The sequence below is a fragment of the Bos mutus genome, chromosome 21 (assembly GCF_027580195.1).
Source record: "Bos mutus isolate GX-2022 chromosome 21, NWIPB_WYAK_1.1, whole genome shotgun sequence".
Classification (NCBI taxonomy): Eukaryota; Metazoa; Chordata; class Mammalia; order Artiodactyla; family Bovidae; genus Bos; species Bos mutus.
The window spans coordinates 34,325,655-34,352,740 of NC_091637.1; the positions used below are offsets into that span (position 1 = coordinate 34,325,655).

The window sequence follows — 27,086 nt, forward strand, 5'->3', positions numbered from 1 at the left end:
GCAGTGCTGCAGATGTACTAAAATAAATGATCAATAATTCCCTCTCAGCTTTTGGTGACAGGGGGATATTCTCTGAGGAGAGGGACATGGCCTGACACAGAAAGCAGTGGCTTCAGGAAGAAGCATGGAAGTTAAGTGCTCAGGCTCTGGAGACAGGAGTTGGTTGGAATTCCTGCTCCAGTATTTATGGCTCTGTGGGATTAGGCAAGTTACTGGACCTCCTGCTACTTACTTCCCTCATCTAAACAAGGGGCTAACAAGCACCTGTGCCTCTCTTGGAGGATTATATATAAAAATACATATATTATAATCCATATATATATATATATACAATCCATATATATACATATATGGATTAAATGAGATCATGCATGTAAGCTGTTTAGGCCAGTAACTGGCATATAGTAAGTGCTCAGTTCATGTTAGCTATTTGTATTGCTGTTTCTATCTGGAAGTTCTTTTATTCTCAGTTGTTGGTCTATAGAGGACTTCCCAGGTGTCACAGTGGTAAAGAATCCATCTGCCAAGCAGGAGACACAGATTTGATTCTTGAATCTGGAAGATCCCCTGCAGAATGAAATGGCAACCCACTCCAGTATTCTGGCCTGGGAAATCCCATGGACAGAGGAACCTGGCAGGGCTACAGTCCACAGGGTCGCAAAAGAGTCGGCAACTAAATAACAACAACAAACTGGTTTAGAGAAATTAAGACGAACATGGCAGGAAGGGAGAGTAACATCCTTAGTAAGATGTCTAATTAGTCATCCCCTTCCAAATGGTCGAAGGACTAGTGGGATTCTGGCAGATGTACGTTAAGGTGATCAACCCCCCAGAGTTGCTGTCCCACTTGACATGGGAGTCCTCGTCTGGTGCCAAAGCTTCCATAAGCCACACTTCCAAATTTCTGCACTCCGGCTGCCACAACAGCCACCCTCCAGCTGCACCTTCTCCATCTTCACCACACAGGGGGAAGGAAAAGACTTAAGTCTTATCATCTTTTTGGATCTGGCCTCTGGGGTCCTGGCTGCCTCCTCTGTTGATCAGGACAAAGAGGTTGGAAGGTAGGTACCCCAGCCACTTGGGACACATCTGCAGGGTTAACTGAAAGCACGGAACTCTTACCAGCAGCACCAATCAGACATTCGGTCCAAACAGCAAAGTGAGACGGAGTAATAGCCGTCCGTGGCAATAACCTGGGTATCAGGCCTATGGTGGGGGGCAGTCAGTGGCTGTGAGGAGGCAGTGAGGCTACTCCTCAAGACACAGCAGTTCGCAGTCTGCAGGGCTTCCAGGATCTGGCCCTGCTTCCCTCAGCAAGTTCTCCACAGAGACCAGGGCCAGGGCCCCCAACCAACCAGGCAGACAAGTAGAAGACGATGACCACAGTAGCGGCAGCTGCCATGCAACACACCTACTTTGTGCCAGGAAACATGCCAGGTGCTTCACACATACCATCTCTAATCTTTACAACCACACGAACACTCAGCTTTATGGCTGAGGAAACCGAGGCACCGAGAGGGGAAGGTACTTGTAGAAGATCACACAGCAGGTGCCAGTTAAGACTCACACTCAAGCCTGCTTGACTGCAAAGCCCCAGTTCTTTTCTCCACTACATCATGCAGCTACTGGCTGTCGATCCCCATGTGCATCCAGAAGCATAAGAGGGCATTTAATTTCCAACAGGCAAACAACTGAGTAATTGAACATGAATTGCCAACTAGGTATCTGCCAAATACCATTGCCAACTAGCTGTTTGATCATGTGGGTCAATGTAATTAAGGGGCGGGAGGGGAGTCACCTTTGAATAGACTGGAGTTGCACAGAAAAGAATAAGCCCTCAGTAAGGAGTTAGGATCAAGTTCCAGAGGCTGGCCCATCCACAGAAGAGGGCTTGCCATTGCCTACCAGGATGGAGGAAATGATCTCTCATCAGGGACACGACACTACAGACTAAGTCCTCAGAGGCAGGCTTTGGCTTTTAAAGCTTTTAATGACAGAAGAAAACCCAAATGAATGGCATTAGTTTGCATTAAAATGAACCAGGAGAAAATAGAATGATAAACCAGAAATTGGCTTTCAGAAGTTTTTTTTCCTATCCTTAAAGCCTGTTATCAAACTGCAGGGAACCCAAGTTCTTTGGGGACTGGCTGCCCAGCTTAAAGCCATGGCTGCGTACAGACTTGTGAAGACTGCCTGCTGCCTGTGGGGGTTTAAGGCTCTCCACCCAAACAATGACATTTTAAGAAGAAAATTGACAGTATATCAGCTTTAAAAAAAAAAAAAAAAAAACACCTCATGCTAAACGACCAAGCTGGTGTCTGTTCTTGTAACACACAGATTGACTATACCTTCTAAACAAGATATTGAAACTCTGCTCTTAACAGGGCCAGCACTCATGCTAATGCCAGGGCCATGGCACTTGGTGTCAACAGGTAGCATAGCCATAAGGCAGTCAGGGTGGGTCCCACTGTGTTCCTCCCTTGAATGTACTGCTGTTTAAGCATCCAGAGTATTCTCAGGGTTCTTAAGCTCTCTGAGGATGGAGCTGTATTTTTCACAATTCTGTGTGTCATACAGACACACAGACAGACACTATTCTTAGTCTGCTGTCGACCAGCATTTACTGAGGTCTCTGCTGTGCCAGCCTCTTGGCAGGTGCACTTAATTTCCACAGCATGCCCACAAGGTATGAAGTGTTCCCACTGCCTAGTTGAGGTCAGTGGTTCACACAGGTCTGGAGCATCCTGCGGCCACAGTTTGAATGGGATACGGCTGAGCTTCACAGGGCCTGAGCCCTCCTATGCGTTCACTACATCAAACCTTTCAGAGTATTTAATAATGGTAAGTATCATCCTACCTCTTCACTTTAAACTGAAACTTGTCACTTATTTGCTCTTCAAAAAGATATAATTTCCATCTTCAGAATGATACACATCAGTATGACAGTAACAAAACTTGTGATCAAGCTCCTAAGGTGTGTCAAATTCCTTGGGCAAGAAACCCTCTTTGGCCCCTCCACAAAATTTCCATTCCTGCTGGAGACATGTGTGAAGTCACCAGCTGCTGCTTTCTTGCCTTTTTTAGTTCAGTCTCTGCCAGATGACCAGTGACTCTTATTTCTGGTCACCAATAGAAGAACACTGAGGATAATGAAGAAATTAACATTTATTAAGCATTTATTATAGTCTGAGGCCAAGCGAGGTGGTTTATATATCTCATCTCAAACAATTTTTTCAATTCTCATAACAGTCCACCAAGATAGTTATTTTTAACCACTATTTTATGTAAGTGGGAACAAGGCTCAACCAGGCCAAGCTAATTCTCTTTAGGTTATACAGGTTATACAACCAGGGTGTAATAGAGCCAAGATTCAAATCCATATATTTTTCTGTCTCCGAAATTTTTGTGCTTACACAGGGTTACTTCTAGTTACTTGGATCCTAAAAATGGATGAAACAGATTATGCACACAGAACCATCACTGGATTAGCCATTTCTGGGCCCCAGGCTTTCCCCATTTGTTACACTATGTGTGACAAAAAGCCTCAAATCAGGAGGGCTTCTGGAACTTATCACAGTGTATCTGACTTGCCAACACACACAAGACAACTCTTATCTTTATAAGACCTATTAGACACTTAGGGAAATGACATTCTCCAGGCACCTCTCATCAAAGTAAAACTTGAAAGTTCTAATTGGACTCAATGCAGTTAGGTTAAAATTAGAGTCGCCAACTCTTAAGTCTAAGTAAATCATTCCAATCCAAATCTTGTTTTCAATACTGCACAGACCAACGTATTTATGATACTAACTACACTGTATAATGCCAAGTGCTGTGTCCTTAAAAGACTTTGAGTACCACCATCCTATTCTTGCCTCTTGGTCAAAATTAAACTGGTCACAGGGAAATGTAAACTCATTCCTGCAAAATCCTCCCCAACTTGCTTGTGACCTGTGAGGTACCTCCGGTCCAGATTCAAAAAGCTCATTTTATGGGGAAGATTTCTTTCTTCTTCTGACCTCAACATTCACAGAGCTGTACTGTAGCTCAAAATAAAGTCAGATTTTGGAAGGAAGAGAGTTTGAAATATTATGTAGAAAAATCTTGGCAACGAAACCTCTATCATATCACAGTCTCAAAGCCAGAGAATTTTATCTGGAAGACTGGCTAACAGTGATTTAAAAAAAAAACAAAACACCACAAAGACACTTTTTGAAACTGAAGGAGGCATTTATAACTGTAAGTGCCCTTGGTTAGGAAGTCAATTTATGAATATGAGTGATGTAAGTCTCCTTAGTATCAAGTTGCATTTTTTTTTCCTGTAATACTTGGTTAAAAATGCAAAAAACCAAGAGCAGCCAAATTAAATGAAATCAAAGTCCATTTAACAGGCTGTCCTCTAAAATTCAAGGTAAAAACTGTCATCATTCAAAAGGTTCCAACCAGGAGTCCTTAAGTATTAATGTTGAGCAAATGAATGAATGTTTCTAATACAAACATAAGGAAATAAGCATTATGGAATAATACTTATTTAGTATTAAATAATAATAATTATTAAAATGCTTTAATAATAAATGCATGTGTTTATTCAGTGTGTCTATCAACTCCAGATATAATTATCTGAGAAGGCATAAAATGTGCGATAGCAGTTGTTCAGTAAATGCTCTACCATCACTGTCACAGTAGTCTTAGAGGGGTTGCCATGTTTTGCAAATACAAATGCCCTCAGGGAAGGTATTCAGACCACGTATCAGTCTGTAAAGGTTTTCGTAATTTATATTATTTGTCTCCTAACATCTCAGATCAGTCACTCTGAGGAACTGTCTTTTGAACAGTATGGGCGAGGGGGGAGAGTGATTTCAGAGCGAGGAAACAGCGGTCCATAGTGATGGGTTACAAAAGGAGGGTCTGGGAGGCAAAGAATATCAGGAACTAAGAAGAGGTGAACAGGACCCCTGAAGTGAGACGCGATAGAGAAAGGGCAATGGGGGGATGGTGGTGATAAAGACCGTCTTGAAAAACACACAGAAAGTCAAACTCCAACTCAGACTTACGCTATTTCTGGAAACAAAAGTGATACTTTTAAAAGTTCCAAATCCTATAGAAAAGGGAATATTCTGACTTCTGTTTGCCTTTAGGTAAGGTATGATACATCTGAACACCTTTTGGAAACTTAGTATTTGAATTTAAGTTAAAAAAATGTCTTTCCCAAAGAACAGTGACATAACCATGTCTAGGTAAATGGAGGGTCTCTACAACTCCAGCCAATGAGGTGTAACAAGTGACAAACAAAGAAAAATAATTATGTATGAGAGAGGAAACGCACCAACCAACAGAACTGCTCATATGGGAACCAAGGACATTGCCCTGTTGGCAAAGAATGAGGCTCCCCTGGATGAACCCATAAACGTCACATCCAGAAAGGAAACACAGGTTTCCCTTTTTCAAATAGGACAAAAGGAAAAGAAGCTTCCGAACTAAATCAACCAGGTCGGACCTGATGACACTGTATGAAAAGCAAAGTCACAGCTGTTTAGAGCCATGCAAATCACGCCTAAGGTTAGAACCAAAACACGTAACTTCTCAGACAGATTTCAGGTTCCAAAAGGAGAGCCATCGTCTGCAACTACCAAGAGCCACACACTGTGCCAAGACCCTCACCTGTGTTAGGACACTTGGCTGGCACAGCAGCTGGCTCTTACCTTCTGAAAAGCCGTGGAATCACTGCGGGTGGGTGAGTGGGGCTTAGACTGATTTCAAAGGGCAACTCCATGCTCACTGCTTTGGGCAACTACCTCTGAAGCCAGAAATTTTACAACAGTAGATTATGGTTCACCAGCCAGAAGTTGTTATATTGTAGCAAAAGCTTCCAACCACCACAGCTCTAGCTGGGCCTCTCCAATCATTTTTGACTATGCAACCCCTCAATAAAAATTATGAGTATTAACTGCCAATATAGCCATACTTGTAAATTACAGGCTTGAACTACAGCCCTAAATTAGAGCAATTATAAAGCATACAGGGAAGATATAAATTAGAAAACAATTACCTTTTAAATAGAAATCCTAGCATTTTCTTCTCTTAACCCAATGGATCAGGTAGTGCATCACATTTGGAGACAATTGACATCTTGGCTTTTCACCTCAAAAATACTCTCACTGAGCACTCTCCACTTTATGGGTCCCCAAGCCCAGGAGAAAGAGAGAGAAGTGAGATAAGCCTACACACTTGGCCAGTTTTTTTAAACTAACCCATGCCCAGTTTTTTTAAATACCCAGACCCTAGAAGGGACAGAGCCACTTCCTTGATTAGCACCCGACAAGCTCTTTCCAAGACTGAGTGGTACAAATTGCCCCTGCATAGTGATGTGAAAAGGAACAGCACGGAGATGTATTTTCCAGTTCAGTTTAGCTACAAATTCCATCTCTGTCTCATCTAACCCCAAAGTCACTCCCAAGGTCAAGGTCAAAATCAAATCTGGTAAGAAGATCTGGGCACGCTTTCTTCCTTCTTTTGCTGGACTGTAGTGATTCAGTGACATTAGCTAAGCCATTTTTTCATATAAATGTTGGTGCTGTATTGAGAATGACTAAGGATTCTCCTAGCTATAAAATTCTAGAGTTCTAAAAGAAAATTTCTAAAATGCTAGTTTCCCTCATCCAATTTGCTCCGTAGAGTCAAATGCTGAATCTAATAAAATGTCAGATGTGAATCATTAAGGAAATGCACTGACCTAGGAAAGAAAGCATCATATGTTTGGCTGACATTTATCATTTCCCCATCCCTCGTCTAACAACAATATAGAAGATGTCAAATGAATTAGTACATGAACCAGACCAAAAAGATCAGACCAAAAGCTATCTCTTTGAAGGAACATGAGGGCTGACTCTAGGTAAGACACATACCTTCTCTCTTTCTCTCCAAACATAGATGTATGTGTGTTTATATATGTGTGTCTGCATGTGTGTGTGTGTGTGTGTGTGTGTGTGTGTGTTAGACCAGTAAGCACACACACACCTGCAAATGTACATGAAAAATCACATAATGCCTTAACTCTAAAGAGAGCAACCCACTCCAGTATTCTTGCCTGGAGAATCCTATGGACAGAGGAGCCTGGCAGGCTATAGTCCACGGGGTCGCAAGAGTCGGACACTCTTAGCGACTAAGCTGCCACCACCATCACCTAAAGGGAGCAGGCATCTTATGTAGCTCAGACAGAACTTGATCTAGAACTACGTTACATATCATGGAGATGATTAACCTGCTGTTAAGCACACAAAGTCATAGGATGTTTTACTTTTAGAGAGTCCTGACAAACATGGGTTTTGGGATAAGCTCATTTTGGCCCCCAGAGCATTGAGATTCCAGTAGCCTCCACCATTCAGAAGCAGTGTGGAGATTTCCTCTCATAAGTTATCTGTGCGCGCCTCAATTTCCTCATCTCGAAGATGGGTATTTTTTTTTAAGGCTAAATGGCATCCCACTCCAGTACTCTTGCATGGAAAAATCCCATGGACGGAGGAGCCTGGTAGGCTTCAGTCCATGGAGTCGCTAAGAGTCGGACACGACTGAGCAACTTCACTTTAACTTCTCACTTTCATGCATTGGAGAAGGAAATGGCAACCCATTCCAGTGTTCTTGCCTGGAGAATCCCAGGGAAAGCCTGGTGGGCTGCCCTCTATGGGGTTGCACAGAGTCAGACACAACTGAAGCGACTTAGCAGCAGCAGCAGCAGCAAATTCCTTATTTCTCATTGTGAAAATTTAAAAAACGAAATATCCAGCAACAGATGGTTAAATACTCTATGGTACCCAAAAATCCATTAAAATGAAGCTTATAAAGATGGTAAAATATTAAAAATTGTTACCATATAAATGAAAAAAAGGCAAACTTTTACCTAGAATATTATAAAAGGCAGAGGGTATTAAAAAATGTGAAAATGAAACAAAGTCACAATTTTTACATGATTTTTCTCATTTTTTCCTTTTTCTGGTGGCACTTTATGTTTTTGATAAATAACACATTTACATTTATAGGAAGAAATACAGTTAAAAATTCATGAATCAAAAACAGTTTTTGATTCACAAGGTGGAAAGGATTCTAACCAAAGAAAAAACTTGTGTAACTGCTGCTGACTCATATTAGCTAGAAAATCTAAGAGGACAATTCAATTCTATTGCTTCCTCTTATGAGAATAGAAACTTCAATCTCCAGGAATCAAGCTTGGATACACTCTTGTCATCTTGAATCCACTTGCTTCTCAGTGCAGCATAATTTGTTAAACTGATACAAACATCAAAATGTAGTTGGGCATGAGGTCTACACCCTAAGCTACATATGAGCCACATGTGGTGGGTAAAAAATAATCTGTGTTAAAATGGTATGTGAGGGGGGGAGGAACATTGTATGAATATTGTCAGGGAGATTTTTAATAAAAATGGAATCTCCATTTTCCCCTTGAAAGCTGGCTTTGAGGAAATGTGGAACTAAAAATGATTACAGAGAGAAAAGAACTTTCAGGGAAAGTTTTGATATATTCAGTGCTCATTAAATAATCATTTATTCTCCTGTAATATGAACTCTTTCTTTAGGAAAAACATTCAGAACTCTTCCGAAAATGTGAGATAACAGCATCCCACTGTAGGTTACAATGGAAGCATTTAGAAATTGCTCATTTTTGATGATTCTTCAAGGGCAAAGGAATCAGAGAAATCTACATTTTCTTCTGGGCAACTGGGCCATTAGGAGAATAAAAACTCCTGCACAGTAACATGATGAATTCCAAGGGAATTCAAAGACCACCCAGCAGCATCTTAGTATGAATAACAGCAAGTTTAAAAAAAAACGAAAGAAAGAAAGGAAACAGTCCAGCTCACAGGCCAGAGCTTCAACCCAGGAAGTGAACCCAAACCAGCAATCTCAGCAGCAGAGGGACTTTGCCTGATTTCTCCCTGATACTTCCTCTGTTCCACAAAGGGAGGGGGTGTGTGCACACAGATCCTGCCCTCTAGGGGCTAGCAGTCTGAAGAGGTAAACAGAAAGCAAATTGACAGACACAACTTAGCGATGTTAGCACTATCACGGAGATGGTACGAGAGGCCAGAGAGAAATGTGAGCTAAGCCCAGCGCACAGTAACTAACTGGTCATCTGATCTCAAGTAACCCTGACTGTCTCTGTGGTCATTTATAGCTTCTTCTGGAAAATTCTTCTTGTGGTTGAGCATGACTGTAACTGGCATGGGAATATCACCCTATTCATCTTCTCTCTCTCTCTAAAGGAAGGGTAACAGGAAAGAGCTGGGCAAACAAGAACCTGATCTGGGCTGCAAAGCTGGGTCCACGGGCGTTTGCACCAGCCTCTCCCACAATTGCTGTTTGCTTAACAGTGCACTTGATTGACCCCGAAGAAAGCTTTGTTTTATTTTGCTTCAATTTTTCTTTTGATCCAGCGAAGACAGGTGTAGGAAAATAACATCTCCCATTTCAGGAAAAGGCACGCCACAACTAAGCCAGTTCTATCTGCCTACAAAACGGGATAAAGGGGCCTCAACACAAGGACTTCAGCATCCAATAGACCCAACAATGCACAAATACTCATGAGATCAGAGTGAATGACTTCAAACTCTCAGAAAAGGAAGGGCAGAGAGATGTCCCCTAGTATCCCAGTTTGGAGTGGGGACAATTTGGAACAAAGAATTAAGAGAAGCTAAGTTTAGAAATTGGGAGTCAGAAAGACCTTGAGATCCCTGGCAGGGTGGGACACAGAGGGGAGGGGAAAGTGACCTTGAGAGGGAAAGGGGGAAAGTGTGGAAGCAGAGGCGGGAAAATCCCACAACAAATCTGGGTTTTCATGCGATTTGTGTCCCACATGACATGGGTCACAGAGGCCTATCAGACATATGCTAACATGTTTTCTAAAAACTGCAGATGGATTATGCCTGTATGGCAAGAACAAGTGAATGCCCCACTAATGACAAGGTAATAATATTCTTCATAAAACTGAGTACCTTCTAGGGATCAGGCCTTATATACACATACACACAAAGTTCAGTTAATGGGGATATGAATATTATTTCCATTTTACAGATGAGAAAACTGAGACTCAAAGACTTGAAAGACCTAGTAGAGCCAGTATTTTACCCTGAGTCAGTCTTGTGCCTACGCCCGTGTTCTGCACAGTTAAGCTGGGAGAAGGTAGGAAGTATGGGGAATGAGATAGATGCAAGAGCCTCTGACTACAACTTACTGACTAATGAAACCCTGATGACCCTTAACACACAACACAACAGCAAAGAGCACTAACATCTAAAAGGGATAAAAATCATGGCCACTGAAGAACGCACCTGCAGGAATTAAAACCCTGCCTGCTGCTCAGCTGCTGTTTAGGACGTCGGCCAGGTTCCCAGCGCCCTGCCAGCCGCGTTCCAGAAGGAGAGCTGCCTTAGTTTGCAATCGCCGGAACCACCGCTTGCTCTACCTTTGCAATTAGTCAAAACTAATCAAAACGAACACAAGTGAGTCAGCTGTGAAATCCCTGTTCTTCACCATGGGCTGTGTGGTGGGAGAGTGCACAGATGGAGTTTCCTTTTTAAAGGAAATGTTTTGGCACTGGCCTCTGTTAAACAGTTTTCCCTTGTTTCCATCTGGTTTTAGTATTGGAACACGTACATGAGAGAATGGAAAAAGAAAATTCTGTTGGCGTGCTAAACCACTAGAAAAGCTGAAGTGGTCGACAGCACATCCTCCCAATCCTTGGAGACCAAAGCACTTTGTGCAAGGAATGTTGTCACATTGTTATTAAGGAAAGGGAGAGTTCGGTTTCTTGGTTCCAGGCCTGTCCTAAAGTTTTTTTTTTTTTTTTTTTTTTTAACGTGCACAGATGGGAGGGAAAGGGACCCAGATTTGAGTCTCAGCCTTATCACCATCTAGCTGCCAGCCCCTGGGCAATGTCTCAACCACTCTACACCCCGGCTAGTTCCTGTAAAGTAGAAACTACAACAAAAGCCGCGTCACAAGGCTATTGCAAGGATTAAATGAGATAACACCTGTTAAGTGCTTTGTTCTCCATTTTTGGGCTCTCCTTATTCATAAGGTTTTAGAAAAGACAAGTGATTATTACTATTGCTTTTCACAAAAAAAGATCTAGAACCATCAAGGAAACTCTAAAAACATTTAAAGGCATTTGCTTGTTTCATTGCATAACTGAAGAAAAGTTCATACATGGTGGTGCTCTAGGAGCCTCTCAGAACTTCCCAGGGGAATCAATCTTCTCTAAGACTCAAATACATCCTCTGACACTCTCACTCTATTGCGGGGTTTCCTTAACAGCCCAGCTACCAGTGTAGAAGACTGTCACCGTCCAGCCAAAACCAACCAAAGCCTAAACTGGTAGGAAAGTAGAATAATCCCAAAACATTATTATCTCTAGAGCCGGGTGAGGGAGGGTGAGAGAAGATGCTTGGTTTGGGAAGACCTCTCCCATACAACTCTTATGCCTAAGAGACAGACAGACAGAGTCTGAGCACAGTGTCTAAGGGAATATAGGCCTGGAATCAAACCACCTGGGTTTAAATCTCTGATCTGTAATTCACAAACCCATGACCTTGGGCCAGCCAATTGACTTCTGGATGCTGTTTCCTCATCTACAAAATGAAGATGGTACTGTTATCTACCTCATAACGTTGTTAGAAGGATTAAATAAGTTAATATATGTAAGGGGCATAGAACCATGCCCAATATATTGGTCAATTTATTGAGTTCCTACTCAATTAATACTATTACTACTATTAGTATTATTACTACTCCTAAATCAAAGAGGAGCTGGTGTTTCCCTAACTGTACTGAGCACTGAAGCATGCGATGGAATCACGGTAGGTGCTACACTGAAGGTTATTTACAAATGACACCAGGTGGCAACATCTACTCAGCCAGAAGATGTTTCAGAAGAAAACCCTCTCTTTTAAGTTCATGTAACCAACCAGTGGTCACATACGGTTGTGAGAGCCGGACCACAAAAAAGGCAGAATGCCCAAGAATTGATGTCTTTGAACTGTGGTGCTAGAGAAGATTCCTGAAAGTCCCTTGGACAGCAAGGAGATCAAACCAGTCAATCTTAAAGGAGATCAACCCTGAATATTCACCGGAAAGACTTATGCTGAAGCTCTAGTATTTTGGTCATCTGATGCAAACAGATGACTCATTGGGAAAGTCCCTGATGCTGGGGAAGATCAAGTGTGGAAGGAGAAGATAGCATCAGAGGATGAGAAGGCTAGATAGCATTACAGATGCAATGAACATGGGCAAACTCTAGGAGATGGTGAGGGACAGGGAGTCCTGGTGTGCTGCAGTCCATGGTGTGGCAAAGAGTCAGACATGACTGGGCAACTGAATGACCACCACCACCAAGGATATCATCCTTGCAAATGTTTTAACCCAATTTGTCTCCACACATACCACAAAAGGGCCAAATTCTCAATGTGAAGTATAACAGAAGACATTATATTTTTCTAAATAAAAAAGGATGTGGAAAGATTCATATCATCAAGACACTGGAAATAACTTTGCTTTTTATTGCACTGTCTTCTAGAGCTACTTACAGTTTTAGGGCTGGATTTACATGCCCAATCTCTATAATTAAGAGATAAAAGCTTCACCCTGATGTATATCCCAAATGGAGGAAAGTCTATTACTCAAAAACCTTGGAAATGAGATAGAAGACACAGTACGGGCCAAAACTGTAGATACAGTAGAGATCAAAACGGTTCAATGTCTTTATGAATTTTGAAGAGTTGGGGAGAAATCTGCTCTTTAAAACATGGTTCACTTTACACCACACCTGCCTCTTGGAAAAAAATGGTGAAGTGCTATGGTAGTTCAAGCACAGCCACTGGGGTGACAAGGACTGAGTGGATTTCAGTCACTTCAAAAGACCTGGGACACTGGTGCCTTCATTTGGGAAAAGAAATATATTTGGGAAAAGAAATATACACCAGCTAAGCAAGGTAGGGATATTGTGAGGATTAACTGCAATTAAAACAAGACAACAAAACAGAGACAGGATGATTTTTATTTTCATCTACATAATATCTGAAAGATATTTTCAATATTTACTACTTCTATAGTAAAGAATAACAAATATATTTCATTATTATAGTTGCCTTGTATTTCTTCTTTCATTGCTAATAGCTTTGTCCATCTCTAAGTTCAATGTAGATTTCTTCATTTTTCCTGGATAAAAACTCTTGGAAAGTGAGCTCACCACTCCTGAATAAATCATTTCTATCAAGGTCAAATTTCATCTGTCTTGTATTTTTCCTTTTCTCTCCTCTAATAGCTATAGATCTTGAGATAAGATCTAGTCTGAGTTTAGAAAGTAGATAAAAAGAATTTCTTTCTTATGCCAGATCTCTGACAATTACTTTTGGTTAAAGTAATTCCAATAGCAAACTATAAAGAATGTTCTCAAACGTGCATAATTATTTTGAGTATCCATTTGGATTATTAACAACTTGAATTTATCCCTATGTGATATATATGAAACAAGAATGAAATTTGCTATTAAAATTTTCAAGAGGGTTCAGAATCCTAAACCCTCAGAGCCCAAAGGAAGCTTTGAACTTGTGAAATGAATTGAATCCCAACAAAATCCAAAACTTTGACCATGGCCAACCAAGAAGAAAGAGACCAATATGTAACTTCAGATAGAACTGAGTACCAAATACATCCTATTATGTCAGGTATATCAATAAGACAACCCAGAGAATTTCCCAAGACAGTGAAATTTCTCAACCTTAGCTTCAGTATCTCATGCATAACCCTTTCAAGTGAGTTTCCCCACTACCTCTTGTGCTGTATTTAGTAGGGCCTAAGTGGAACCTTAGCCTCTTCATGAAAGTGAAAAAGGAGACTGAAAAAGTTGGCTTAAAGCTCAACATTCAGAAAACGAAGATCATGGCATCTGGTCCCATCACATCATGGCAAATAGATGGGGAAACAGTGTCAGACTTTATTTTTCTGGGCTCCAAAATCACTGCAGATGGTGATTGCAGCCATGAAATTAAAACACACTTACTCCTTGGAAGAAAAGTTATGACCAACCTAGACAGCATATTAAAAAGCAGAGATGTAAGACCAGAAACTATAAAACTCCTAGAGGAGAACATAGGCAAAACACTCTCTGACATAAATCACAGCAGGATCCTTTATGACCCACCTCCCAGAATATTGGAAATAAAAGCAAAAATAAACAAATGGGATCTAATTAAACTTAAAAGCTTTTGCACAACAAAGGAAACTATAAGCAAGGTGAAAAGACAGCCTTCAGAATGGGAGAAAATAATAGCAAATGAAGCAACTGACAAACAACTAATCTCAAAAATATACAAGCAACTCCTACAGCTCAACTCCAGAAAAATAAATGACCCAATCAAAAAATGGGCCAAAGAACTAAATAGACATTTCTCCAAAGAAGACATACAGATGGCTAACAAACACATGAAAAGATGCTCAACATCACTCATTATCAGAGAAATGCAAATCAAAACCACTATAAGGTACCATTTCATGCCAGTCAGAATGGCTGCGATCCAAAAGTCTATAAGCAATAAATGCTGGAGAGGGTGTGGAGAAAAGGGAACCCTCTTACACTGTTGGTGGGAATGCAAATTAGTACAATCACTATGGAGAACAGTGTGGAGATTCCTTAAAAAACTGGAAATAGAACTGCCTTATGATCCAGCAATCCCACTGCTGGGCATACACACCAAGGAAACCAGAATTGAAAGAGACACGTGTATCCCAATGTTCATCGCAGCACTGTTTATAATAGCCAGGACATGGAAGCAACCTAGATGTCCATCAGCAGATGAATGGATAAGAAAGCTGTGGTACATACACACAATGGAGTATTACTCAGCCATTAAAAAGAATACATTTGAATCAGTTCTAATGAGGTGGATGAAACTGGAGCCTATTATACAGAGTGAAGTAAGCCAGAAAGAAAAACACCAACACAGTATACTAACGCATATATATGGAATTTAGAAAGATGGTAACAATAACCCTGTATACGAGACAGCAAAAGAGACACTGATGTATAGAACAGTCTTTTGGACTCTGTGGGAGAGGGAGAGGGTGGGATGATTTGGGAGAATGGCATGGAAACATGTATAATATCATATATGAAATGAGTCGCCAGTCCAGGTTTGATGCATGATACTGGATGCTTGGGGCTGGTGCACTGGGATGAGCCAGAGAGATAGTATGGGGAGGGAGGAGGGAGGAGGGTTCAGAATGGGGAACACGTGTATACCTGTGGCAGATTCATTTTGATATATGGCAAAACCAAGACAATATTATAAATTTTAAAAATAAAATAAAAATAAAAAATTAAAAATGATAAAAAAAAAAAAAAGCAGAGACATTACTTTGTCAACAAAGGTCCATCAAGTCAAGGCTATGGTTTTTCCAGTGGTCATGTATGGATGTGAGAGTTGGACTATAAAGAAAGCTGAGCACCGAAGAACTGATGCTTTTGAACTGTGGTGTTGGAGAAGAGTCTTGAGAGTCCCTTGGACTGCAAGGAGATCCAACCAGTCCATCCTAAAGAGATCAGTCCTGGGTATTCACTGGAAGGACTGATGTTGAAGCTGAAACTCCAATACTTTGGCCACCTGATGCAAAGAGCTGACTCATTGGAAAAGACCTTGATGCTGGGAAAGATTAAAGGTAGGAGGAGAAGGGGACGACAGAGGATGAGATGGTTGGATGGCATCATCGACTCAATGGACATGGGTTTGGGTGGACTCCAGGAATTGGTGATGGACAGGGAGGCCTGGCGTGGTGTAGTTCATGGGGTTGCAAAGAGTCGGACACGACTGAGAGACTGAACTGAAGTGGTACCAGGGCATCTGTAAAGTTCCAGAGGTTACTCTAAGAAACACCTAGGACTGGTAGCCATGGAGATAAAGAATATTATTGCCAAGAATGATGCTAACCCACATCATTACCTTCCATGGGATCTATTTTACATAAATGATTTCATCAAAGACCATTCAGGACTCTTTTTAATAAGAAAATTTTGCTCTCTACAAATCTAAAATCATTTTGAAAAGATTAAGATTCTCAGTTTTAACACAATATGTAGCAGAATGTATTAATCACAAAATTTAAAGTTTCTTCATGCTCCGTCTATGGAGATAATGAGCAGCAGCCAAGGAAACATGTTTATCCATTTAAAGATATGAAGGATAGCATTATACATTATGCATACTGAATTAAAACAGGATCAGGAAAATCGATTTTAAACATGAAATTATGGAATGTTCAGTAGGTAATTGGCCTCTAAGAGTAAATTGATATTAACTTCTTAACAAGTTTCCAGTTTGGTCTTACAGGCCCAAATATCATGGAGGAGGCAACTGACTACAGAAATAGTTGTAAGCAAAGCTTACTTCACAATCTGAATGAGCCAACACTTCCAAGTTATAAGGTCCACATTGTCATGAAGTATTTAGTAAGCTATGCATTTAAGTTTTGAACTTGTCAACTGAACTGAATCCCAGGAAAATTTAGAGCTTTGACCATGGCCAACCAAGAAGAGACTAAGATGTTTTCTTTAGATAGAACTGAGTACCAAAGCATACTGTTATGTTAAGTATACCAGCAAGACAACCCAGAGAATAATTCCTCAAGACAGTGAAATAAAAACATATGCTCATATAAAGACATGTACATAGAGATTCATAACAATTTTATTTATTATTTATAATAACAAAATGTCAGAACTCAAATGTCCATCTATATGCAAGTGAATAAAAAATTATTTTATAACTATGCAGTAGAATACTAACCAGCAATAAAATGAACCATCAATGCTTCAATTTAAGCATCTATTGTGTCTATACTTGGCAATATGCCCGGTGCTACAAGGACCTGGGAACACAGTGACACACAGGTCAGATAGATGGAAGCACAGGTTTGCAGCGATGCACAGCTGCTTCTGTCCGAGGGCTCAGAAGACCATCTAGGATAACCTCTCGTACCTATACAGGAGAGGGTAGTTGCTACCCCTCTTCTGGTGCAGACTGAGATAAGACAGTTAATTAATTCTTATGATCATCCCACTAGTGACTCTGTAAGACATTTTTAAGAATCAATTTTTTTCAAGATATACTTACATATAATAAAATGTAACAATTTTAAGTATGTATTTTGATGAGTTATAAAAAATGTATGCATGCACCCAAGTAACTACCACCACAATCAACATATAGAACACTTACAACATTGCAAGAAATTCCCTCATGTTCCTCTGCAGGCAGTCACCAGCTCCACCACCTGGCAACCACCAATGGGCTTCCTGTCACTATGGCTTAAGTTGTGTCCATTCTAGGATTTCATACGAATGGAACCATATAGCATGTGGTCTGGAGAAGGCAATGGCACCCCACTCCAGTACTCTTGCCTGGAGGATCCCATGGACTGAGGAGCCTGGTGGGCTGCAGTCCATGGGGTCGGTAAGAGTCAGACACGACTGAGCGACTTCACTTTCACTTTTCACTTTCACGCATTGGAGAAGGAAATGGCAACCCACTCCAGTGTTCTTGCCTGGATAATCCCAGGGACGGGGGAGCCTGGTGGGCTGCTGTCTATGGGGTCGCACAGAGTCGGACACAACTGAAGCAACTTAGCAGCAGCAGCAGCAGCAGCATGTGGTCATTTCTGTTTTTTTTTTCTTCACCCAATACAAGGTTTCTGAGATTCATCTATGTTGCTACATGTATTGATGATTCATTTTATTGCCAGTTAGTATTCTACTGTATAGTTACAAAATAATTTGCTTATTCACTCACATACAGGTGGACATCTGAGTTCTGATTTTTGGTTATTATAAATAATAAAACTGTTATGAACTTTCGTCTACATGTCTTTATATGGACATGTTTTTATTTCCCTCGGGTAAATGCCTAGGAGTAGACTTGTGGAGTCATATGTATGCAAGTTCAACTTTATAAACAACTGTCCAATTGTTTACCAAAGCAGTTCCATCATTTTTACATTTCCACTAGCAACAGTGAGAGCTCAAATTACTCTACATGTTTGCTAACACTTGGTATTGTCAGTTTTTTAAATTTCAGCCATTACTGAAAAGAAAAAGTGGAAACCAATATTTTAGAATGTTAACCATAGAGGCATCTCAGTAGTAAGTATCTGCATACAACCCAGGAAGTCACACAGGAAGTCCAATGAGAAACACTCAAATTCTATCCCAAAGCTCCATGAATGAACTGGAGAGGTTATTTCTCTCCTTGTGTGCATGCATGCTAAGTCGCTTCAGTTGCCTCCAACTTACACAATTATAACATAACTCAAGAAAGAGTTTATTTCCCCTGATCCAGCACCATTTTGGATTCCTCTAGAGGATACAACCCACTCTGAAAAATAATAGGTCTCCTGATCACAGGCCTCTCCTGCTCAGACTGCCAAACACAGAAAAAATTCAAACAAAGAGAAGCATTAGTAAAAGACATTCAATATATAAAACAGCCATGCTGACATGCGTACATTGGCAAGCTTTGAAAGCTTTGATAGTCTTCTCTTTAAAAATAGAATATAACTCTTTATGCAGTATGAAATGTGGTTAAAAATTATTTGCAGACATTGCCTTAATTTGGACAAATTTTGCCTGTTCAACATGGAGAGCTGGTTTTCATCAACCAAACCATAAGGGTTGAAGGGCTTGGACTCCCAGAAAGCATAGGGGGTTCGCTCTGATAGCAGGAAGGAACAGCTGTCATTCCAGGGCCCTGCTTCCACTGCAGAGTCTCCTAGGTAAGCTGAGATACAAAGACTAAACAGGACTGAACAGGAGATAAGGAGGAACTCAGAATCCAGCTCAACTTTCAAAGAAGCCGCCCTTCCCTCTGCCTGGAATGCTCCCCACACCCACACCACCTATTTTCAGAACCAACGAGCCCTACTTTTCCTGCAGTTCTGGGTTCTCTCAAACAAGCCAAATCCTCCTAACACATGCTTTCAAATCATTATATTTTTCCTCTTTAACCTTTTCACAGTTAATAATTATGCTTATTTTGGTGAGTAAAATATTAATGACTGCTGCTCCTTCCCCACTGAACAAGGTTAAGTGTTATGAGCTTTTCTCCTAACTAAACCCCCAGCACCAAGAGTGCTCAGTATATAAAAATTCCTTAATAAAATTTGCATAATTAACTACTTGTTAATTAAAACAATGCTTTATCAGAGATGTATTGATAGGCCTCTATGCTTTGCATAAGACAGAAACTAAAGGTGGCTGCTTCCTTCTCAATTATAAGAAAATTCAAACTGCCAAAAAAAACGTGGTTGTCAAAGTTGCCTGGCCTTCTCCTGCCCCAGTTTCCATTAAACCCTCTGCTTCAATGTCAGATCTGCTTTGTCAACCAATCCTCTCAAAATTCAAATCCATGAAAAGGATGAAGACTTTTAGAACTCAAGACTCTCCTACATTAGAATGCCACAGAAAAGCAAGTCTCATAGTTTCAGACTTTCAACCTGAAGGTCCTGGTAATTTATAAAGGAAATGCAATTACCCAGTAAGTCCCCAGTTACTATTCCCTACGGCAGGGGAAATGGTCACAGTCTTTCACTGAGAGGACACCGTTAGAGGACCCAGGTAACATTACCGACTTCATGATCAGCAATAGGCTGACAGCAGCATGTGCCTTCAAGGTAAACCAAACCGTCCTCTTTGGACTTTCCTCATGGTCCAGTGGTTAAGACTCCATACTCCCAATGCAACGGGCACAGGTACAATCTGTGGTCAGGGAAATAGGATCCCACATGCCACCTGGGTAAGGCCAAAAACAAAAATGCCCTTTTTTCATCCACCTTTTCTGCAACTACCTGTCTTCAAGAAATCTCAAGGGAATGTTGAAAGACCTAAGCTTAAAAAAATTAGAATCACTGTGCGTCCATGCTCATCCCATGTTGAGCTCAGCCCAAATATAAAACAAAACATAATTTAATTTAATGCTTTCTATTCCTATCAGTACAAGCAAAAACTCCAGAACTGAAATTTAAAGATGTGGAAATATTTTTAAGACCTGAACCTCATTAACAAAATACTAGGAAGGTATTAGCAGAGGCTACTGAAGTCTTGAGTCCCTATTGCATAGCAGGCACTGCCCAGCACACTAAAGGAATGCAAATGTCTTCCAACCCATCACCAATTTTACTAACCTAATCACTACTGGGGTTAAAGAAAGACCAATATTTCAGGGTCAATCCTCATTCTAACCACTGAGAAGGCATTCTTACCAAACAGCTCTGTTTCCATTTCATTTTAAACTAAGGCACAGTCCTACTGTTATCTTTACATTTTCTTTCTGGAAAAAAGCTATCGCTACCCTGAAATAAGTTCAGATAAAGAAATGAGCAAAGGCTTAATTCTTTAAAAAAAAAAAAAAAAAAGCTAAAAATGGGTCCAAAAATAAAGTTTTATTCCCAAGCCACAACTGGAGAAACTTAAGGGAAAAAAAAAAAAAAGATGAATAAAGGCAAGCCTAATTTTTCCACTGCCCAGTTACAAGAAATATCAGAAACATTACAAATGCTCTAGGTCCTCAGATTAGCATTACCCACAGCTCCATAGTAAACTTATCCAAATTTTATCTCAAAAAACTTGGGATGAATCCACAGTAAGTTCCACAGATCTCCTACAATCACAAACAGAAAGAGGAAAAAGTAAAATAGAAAATCACACAAAATTCTAAGCTTAATGGAACAGATGCCTCTTCCTGACAAGGAACAGCTGTCAGGCAAAGCTGTGATTTATGAACTGAGTCTACTTCTTCACATTCCATAAGGTGTCGATATTTATCTTGAGACCAACTATTACTGATTATTGGCAACTGTTAAGGAAAAAAAAAAAGTCCGTGAAACTCAGGCTGCTGGTAGTCATAATTATCCAAATACAAGAAGGCGTTCTAAAACAAAAATCTCAAGAGGATAGCCCACTTTATGTCAAGGCCCTAGTGAAGGAAAAGTATGGACAAACAGATGCTCTTAATGAAATGGAAAACACATTAAAACTGCACTTCATTACCTCTCCATATAAGGCAACCTCAAGAGTCAAGATGCCATGAGTCTCCAAGGATCAAAGAAGACAACAAACAGGAAAGGAGTGGAAGGGCAGCCACGCTCAAGCCTTGAACTGTAACCCTCCTGGATACTAGAACTAACTGCTTTAAAACAGAAGTCGTTTTTAATAATATTCATATCCAGCTTTTATTACCTGACAGGCAGATGTAAGTTAAATATTCGCCTTGGCCTCCAGTTGCCAAGAAAGGAATCTTTTTCTTTGTCCTCCTCTTGACCTGGACAGCTCCCAACATCCTTTCATCAAGAGGTGCAAAAATTTCCTTGCTGATCGCAGACTTGGCACTCATTGTCAGCCAAGTAACCAGGGCTCGCAGTGAGTTTTCTAGAGAAGCAAAAGAAAAGGCAGGTTGGAATTGGCAATATCGTAAAGAGACATACAAGAGTGAGCGGTAGATTATGATCCAACCACCCCACTCCCAGGCAAATATCCAGAAAAGACAAAAACTCTATTAGCAATATAAATGGCTATCAACAGATGAATGGATAAAGATGATGTGGTATAGAAACACAGTGGGATACTACTTAGCTATAAAAAATTAAATAATGCCATTTGCAGCAACATAGATGGAGTTAGAGATTATCATACTCTGTGAAGTAAGTCAGAATGAGAAAGACAAGTAGCATATGATATCCCTTAAATGTGGAATCCAAATAAAAAATGGTACAGGTGAACTTATTTATAAAACATATAGACTCACGGACATGGAAAACAAACATATGGTTACCAAAGGGGAAGGGGTAGTGAGGCGTAAATCGAAAATTTGGGATTTACAGAAACACACTACTATATATAAAATAGATTAACAACCAGGACATACTATATAGCACTGGGAACTATATTCAATATATTATAATAACCTATAATGGAAAAGAACCTGAAAAAGAATATATATATGTGTGTGTGTGTGTGTGTGTGTGTGTGTAACTAGGTCATTTCATTGTATACCTAAAACACTGTAAATCAACTGCAATGAAAAAAAATGAGCAGCAAGTTTATTTGCAGTTAATGTAATTTTCAATTTGTGGTTCAACCTCTCACTTGCTTGAAATGCATTATATTTCAATCATTAAAAGCAAGGCCTTCACATTTATAATAACTGAAAAAAAATTCAAACAAAAAAGGAATACAGATTTACTTGCTGAAAATGACAAATTCAACACAAAGAGATGAACAGCACAAAATGGGATCTAGAATGTGTGCCAGTCTCCACCCCAACTGCACCTGACTCTAACTAGCAGGTGGCACCCACCCCCTTCCCATTCTACAAGGACCACGATTTCACCATTTTCAGTTGAGAAATCTTTCCACTGTCAAGAAATCTTTAAAGTCAAGAGGTTCACTTCGAAATCTCCTTGAACTTTAATATAATTTAATATAATTTCCCTAATTCTATTCGTAGAGGAAATAATTATATCATCTTCCTCATAATAACTATATATGCAACAGAAGACCATTAATTTAATCACCCTTCAGCTGCTTTGGATCAAGCTAAGTAATTAATCCTTATTTATTAGCCTCTTTCAATGGGTCCTATTTTCCAGGACTCCTCTGCCTCTCACTGCCATGCTCTGGACCCTCGACAAATTCTCCAGTTTCCTTAAGTCAAAGCGGACACATAATTCGAAAAAAATATCTGACCAATGCCAAGTATTTTGAAAATGTTACCCAGCAGTTCCCACATGCTATGCTCCTGTGGTTAACTGGCACTGTGTGCCCAATAATTAAGAAAATAAAGCAGCATGTTGCTGACTCACAATGGGTCCCCTCTCTCCCCAGTCCCTCAAAGTTACACATATACACAGTCCCCATGCTATATTTAGTTTCCAAAGCTGTATTCCCTAAAGGTCTTAATTATGCTTATTTGTGTCTATTACATTCAAGGTCAATCTGAATTTTAACTGTATATCATCCAAAAACTCAACTGTAACTTGAATAAATGAGTCAATGTTTTCTATGCCATCATCCCAGTCATCCTAGACATCGTCAATATCTTAATCAGTAATCAACATTTGATCAACAAATGACAAATCAGAACTAAAGGTGCAGAGAAGGCCGATGGGTTGTACAGAGTGTACATGCAGAGGTCATGCAGGCTGTACAGAGTGTTCAGAGATCCTGCAGAGGGATCAATAATACAGCTATATATGGCAACAGCAGCTCAAAAGAGCTGCTCAGTGGGTTGTCATTTGCTTCTCCATTCCCAACCCAGGGATCAAACCTGTATCTCCTGCACTGCAGGAGGATTCTTTACTGCTGAGCCACCGAGGAACAGCTGAATGTGCTAAGCAATATTACTGTATCAATGCTAAATTTTGTGAATGAAATTATAACATTTGGTTATGTTGGCAATGTCCTTGTTCTTAGGAGATATGTTATAAAGTATTTAGGGGTGAAATGTCATGATGTCTTCAACTTAATATCAAGTGATTCAGCAAAATATTCATGTTATAAAACTGTATCTATTGATACACACACACAAATATGGAGTGAGAGAGAGGAAGAAGAATAATATGTGGCAAGATGCTGAAAACAGAAGACTAGATGAATTTTCCAAATGAGGCAATCGGTAAATAAACACCTATCACATGCCATCCCAGTGCTCAGGATTAGAGATATAAGAAGTAATTAAGACAGGCTTCTGGTTCTCCAGGAGTTGACTACTGATTATATTAAAGATTTCCCTTAAATCCAGACAATTTATGACGGAAGACATGGAACATCCCTCAAAATGCAAGATTCACAAATGTTACCAACACAGTTGTCCATCTATAACTGGTCCACACCGGTAACTTCGTAGAAGGAAAGAGATATATTTAAAAAAAAAAAAGAAGAAGAAGAACATTCCCCTGGTTAAAGAAATTTCTCCTGCTTTCAATTCTGTAAGTAGGTTTTCTCAGTGGCACCAAGAATAAAGAATAAGAAGTGTTGGTGTTTATTACTAAACAACAACAAAAAATCTTTCTATCCTTCAATACAGATCTGTGGCCAGGTCGATGTGCTCAGATCATGATATCTTATCATTGTCAGCGGGTTCTTCATCCTAGCTGAGTACAAAATGACGACAGAATTTCTTGATATGCTGACCTCTAACTGATATCCCGTGATTTCCAAGAAGTCAGCAAGCAGAATTTCTCCCACTGTGATTTACCCTATGACTTTGCTAGGCAGGATATTACAATTTACAGGGACTTTTTTTTTTTAAAGGAAAGAAACAAGCTTTTTTTTTTTTAGCTCCAAGGTCTCTCACCTCTCAGCACTTGGGGATGCAGGAATAAGAAAGCCAATGGTAGCACAGTGGCTTCAAACTTCTAAGAAGTTTGAAGAAAGTCATCTTTCCAAACTCATCAGGCATTCTCTGACCAGCGCCTTCCCAGCAATGGCAAGGCTTCTGCTTTTCCAACTCAAATTCATACTTTTCTAAAATTGTGATTAAAAGAAATAGAAGGCTATCATTTTATTACGCAAAATCTGTCAAGAGAAAAAAGAAAAGAAAGAAAAGCAATATGCACGTGTTAACAAACTCATAGGAAATTCTGCTCATCTTTTGAAAAACTAGTAAGAACTGGAGATGACCTTGTGTTGCTTTTTCATATGGATATTCAGTGGCCAAGAACAAAAGGGAGAAAAAAAAAGAGGAAAAATAGAACCAGTAACTTCAATGAGTACAAGTTTTGGAATCAAACAAACTTGGGTTCAAATTTTATTTTCAAAACTGAAGACCTATATGTGGGTAAACCTCTTAAAATTCCAGATTCTCAGTTCACTCATGTGGGAAGATCTTCACCTAATTCACGGAAGGGCTGAAAGAATTAGATGAAACAATGCGTGCAAATCACTTATTCTGGTCCCTGAATCGCAATGAATACTTAAAATGGAATTTTTAAATTAACTCTCTAAGATAAGAAAAACAGAAGACACTCTTGCAGAATCTGAGTAGATATAGCCTTCCATTTAGAAACTGTTTAAAATTTTTGTTCAGGACAAGGACATGAACACGCCTGTGAGCACATGTGTATGTTTTTGATGCTCCTCTGGAAAAGGAAATTGACAGCGGATTAGAAGAGAATGAATCAGAAAGTAAAAGGGACACTAATGTAGCTTCATAGAAATAATCTATGAGTGTCTCCCAAACCTGACTGCACATCTGAACTTGGCAAGGACAGCTTTTCAAAAATGCAGACCCTTGGGCCCCTCCTTTACCCCCACCAAGTCACAATCTTGGGAGCTGTAGTTTTAATCAACTCTCTAACTGGTCCTCCAGCAGCCATCCTGACACCTGATTAGGTGAAAAACTGAGAGTCTAAGGAGGAACTGTGGGGATGGAAGAGTGTATTCTCATGAGGACAGGAAGAGGATGCAGAGGACTTCTTTTCTTCATTCAGCCAAGCCGATTTCTCAGGTCTTAGATCTTCCTGCTGGTAAATCAATGCCCTGCCCACGGCTGGATCCCTTTGTAAGAAAATCAAGATGAATACATAGCAGTGGTACACCTCTGACCAGTGTCACTTCAATCTACGTGACCCTGAAGGGGGATAGAAATATGCTGCTTTAGTATATTGATTGTTTTGAGCCAAAAGCATCAGAATAAACAGCAAATGTGGGGAGAGGCTTCCTCTGAATTTCCTTTATTTGTCTAAAGACAAATCCTCCAAAGGAACTCAGTTGTCATAAATTCCCTCTCCAGGAGTTTCATCCCTGAGGAAAGATGGACTCTTGTCACAGGAAAGGCAACTAGAAGTCCACACACACTTAGACATACTTTGTCACCAACTGTCATACCTCCCATCGAGTCCTGTAAGGGCCTTTCACTTTTTCTAAAAATCATTTTCGTGTTGGAGAAGACTCTTGAGAGTCCCTTGGACTGCAAAGAGATCCAACCAGTCCATTCTAAAGGAGATCAGTCCTGGGTGTTCTTTGGAAGGAATGATGCAAAAGCTGAAACTCCAGTACTTTGGCCACCTCATGCGAAGAGTTGACTCATTGGAAAAGACTCTGATGCTGGGAGGAATTGGGAGCAGGAGGAGAAGGGGACGACAGAGGATGACATGGCTGGATGGATGTGAGTCTGAGTGAACTCCGGGAGTTGGTGATGGACAGGAAGGCCTGGCGTGCTGCAATACATGGGGTCGCAAAGAGTTGGACACAACTGAGCAACTGAACTGAACTGAAGAGGTCTACACCCAATCCCTCTTCCCTACCAAGATGGTATGTAATCCTACATTCTAAGCTGTCTCAGGAACTACTCATTTCTCCAGGGTATCTCCCAGGTACATACCAGGTGTACATGTTCATAAACTTCTGATGGGTTTTCTCTTGTTAGTCTTTTATTACAGGGATCTCAGCTAAGGATAAAAAATCTGCCTGCCATGTGGGAGACCTAGGTTTGATCCCTGGGTCAGGAAGTTCCCCTGGAGAAGGGAATGGCTACCTACTCCACTATTCTGGCCTGGAGAATTCCACAGACAGAAGAGCCCATGGGTTCTTCAGGCTACAGTCCATGGGTTGCAAAGAGTCAGACACGACTGAATAACTTTTGCTTAGCTAGCAGCTAAGAATGCAGAAGAGTAAAATTATTTTTCCTCCCCTACAACCCATGAAAGTTCTCTCTCTTCCTGGTCCACAGCTTCTATAGGCTATAATTACAAAGCTTTCCCATCCAAGAAATCAGCCTACAATATGATTTGCAAGTCAAAGTGGCTGGCTGCCTTAAGTGGTAGTTGTAGAAACTAATCACAGTTGGCTTTCTTCTCCCTCAAGCCTTTTCATGTATCTTCTTCTCTCTTTAAGCCATCTAACCCATAACCACTTTGTCAGTACACGATTACTGTACTGAGATGATCCTCCACCACTTCCAAGAGCCAGGAAATCCTCCTTTCCAGGAGGAGTTATAAACTCCAAGGATCTCACAGAGGAGGCAGATGATAAG

General features: G+C 40.3%; 1 protein-coding gene across 2 annotated transcripts in view; it reads right to left on the bottom strand.

The window, feature by feature from the left end:
* STXBP6 (syntaxin binding protein 6) overlaps window positions 1–27,086 on the bottom strand; it is a 277,918-nt gene that overhangs the window by 180,597 nt on the left and 70,235 nt on the right. For both annotated transcript variants that reach the window (XM_070358658.1, XM_070358657.1), the window contains one exon: window positions 21,293–21,481. In XM_070358658.1, the coding sequence (XP_070214759.1) occupies window positions 21,293–21,446 (154 nt within the window). In that variant the 5' untranslated portion in view covers window positions 21,447–21,481. The remainder of the gene's footprint in view (window positions 1–21,292; window positions 21,482–27,086) is intronic.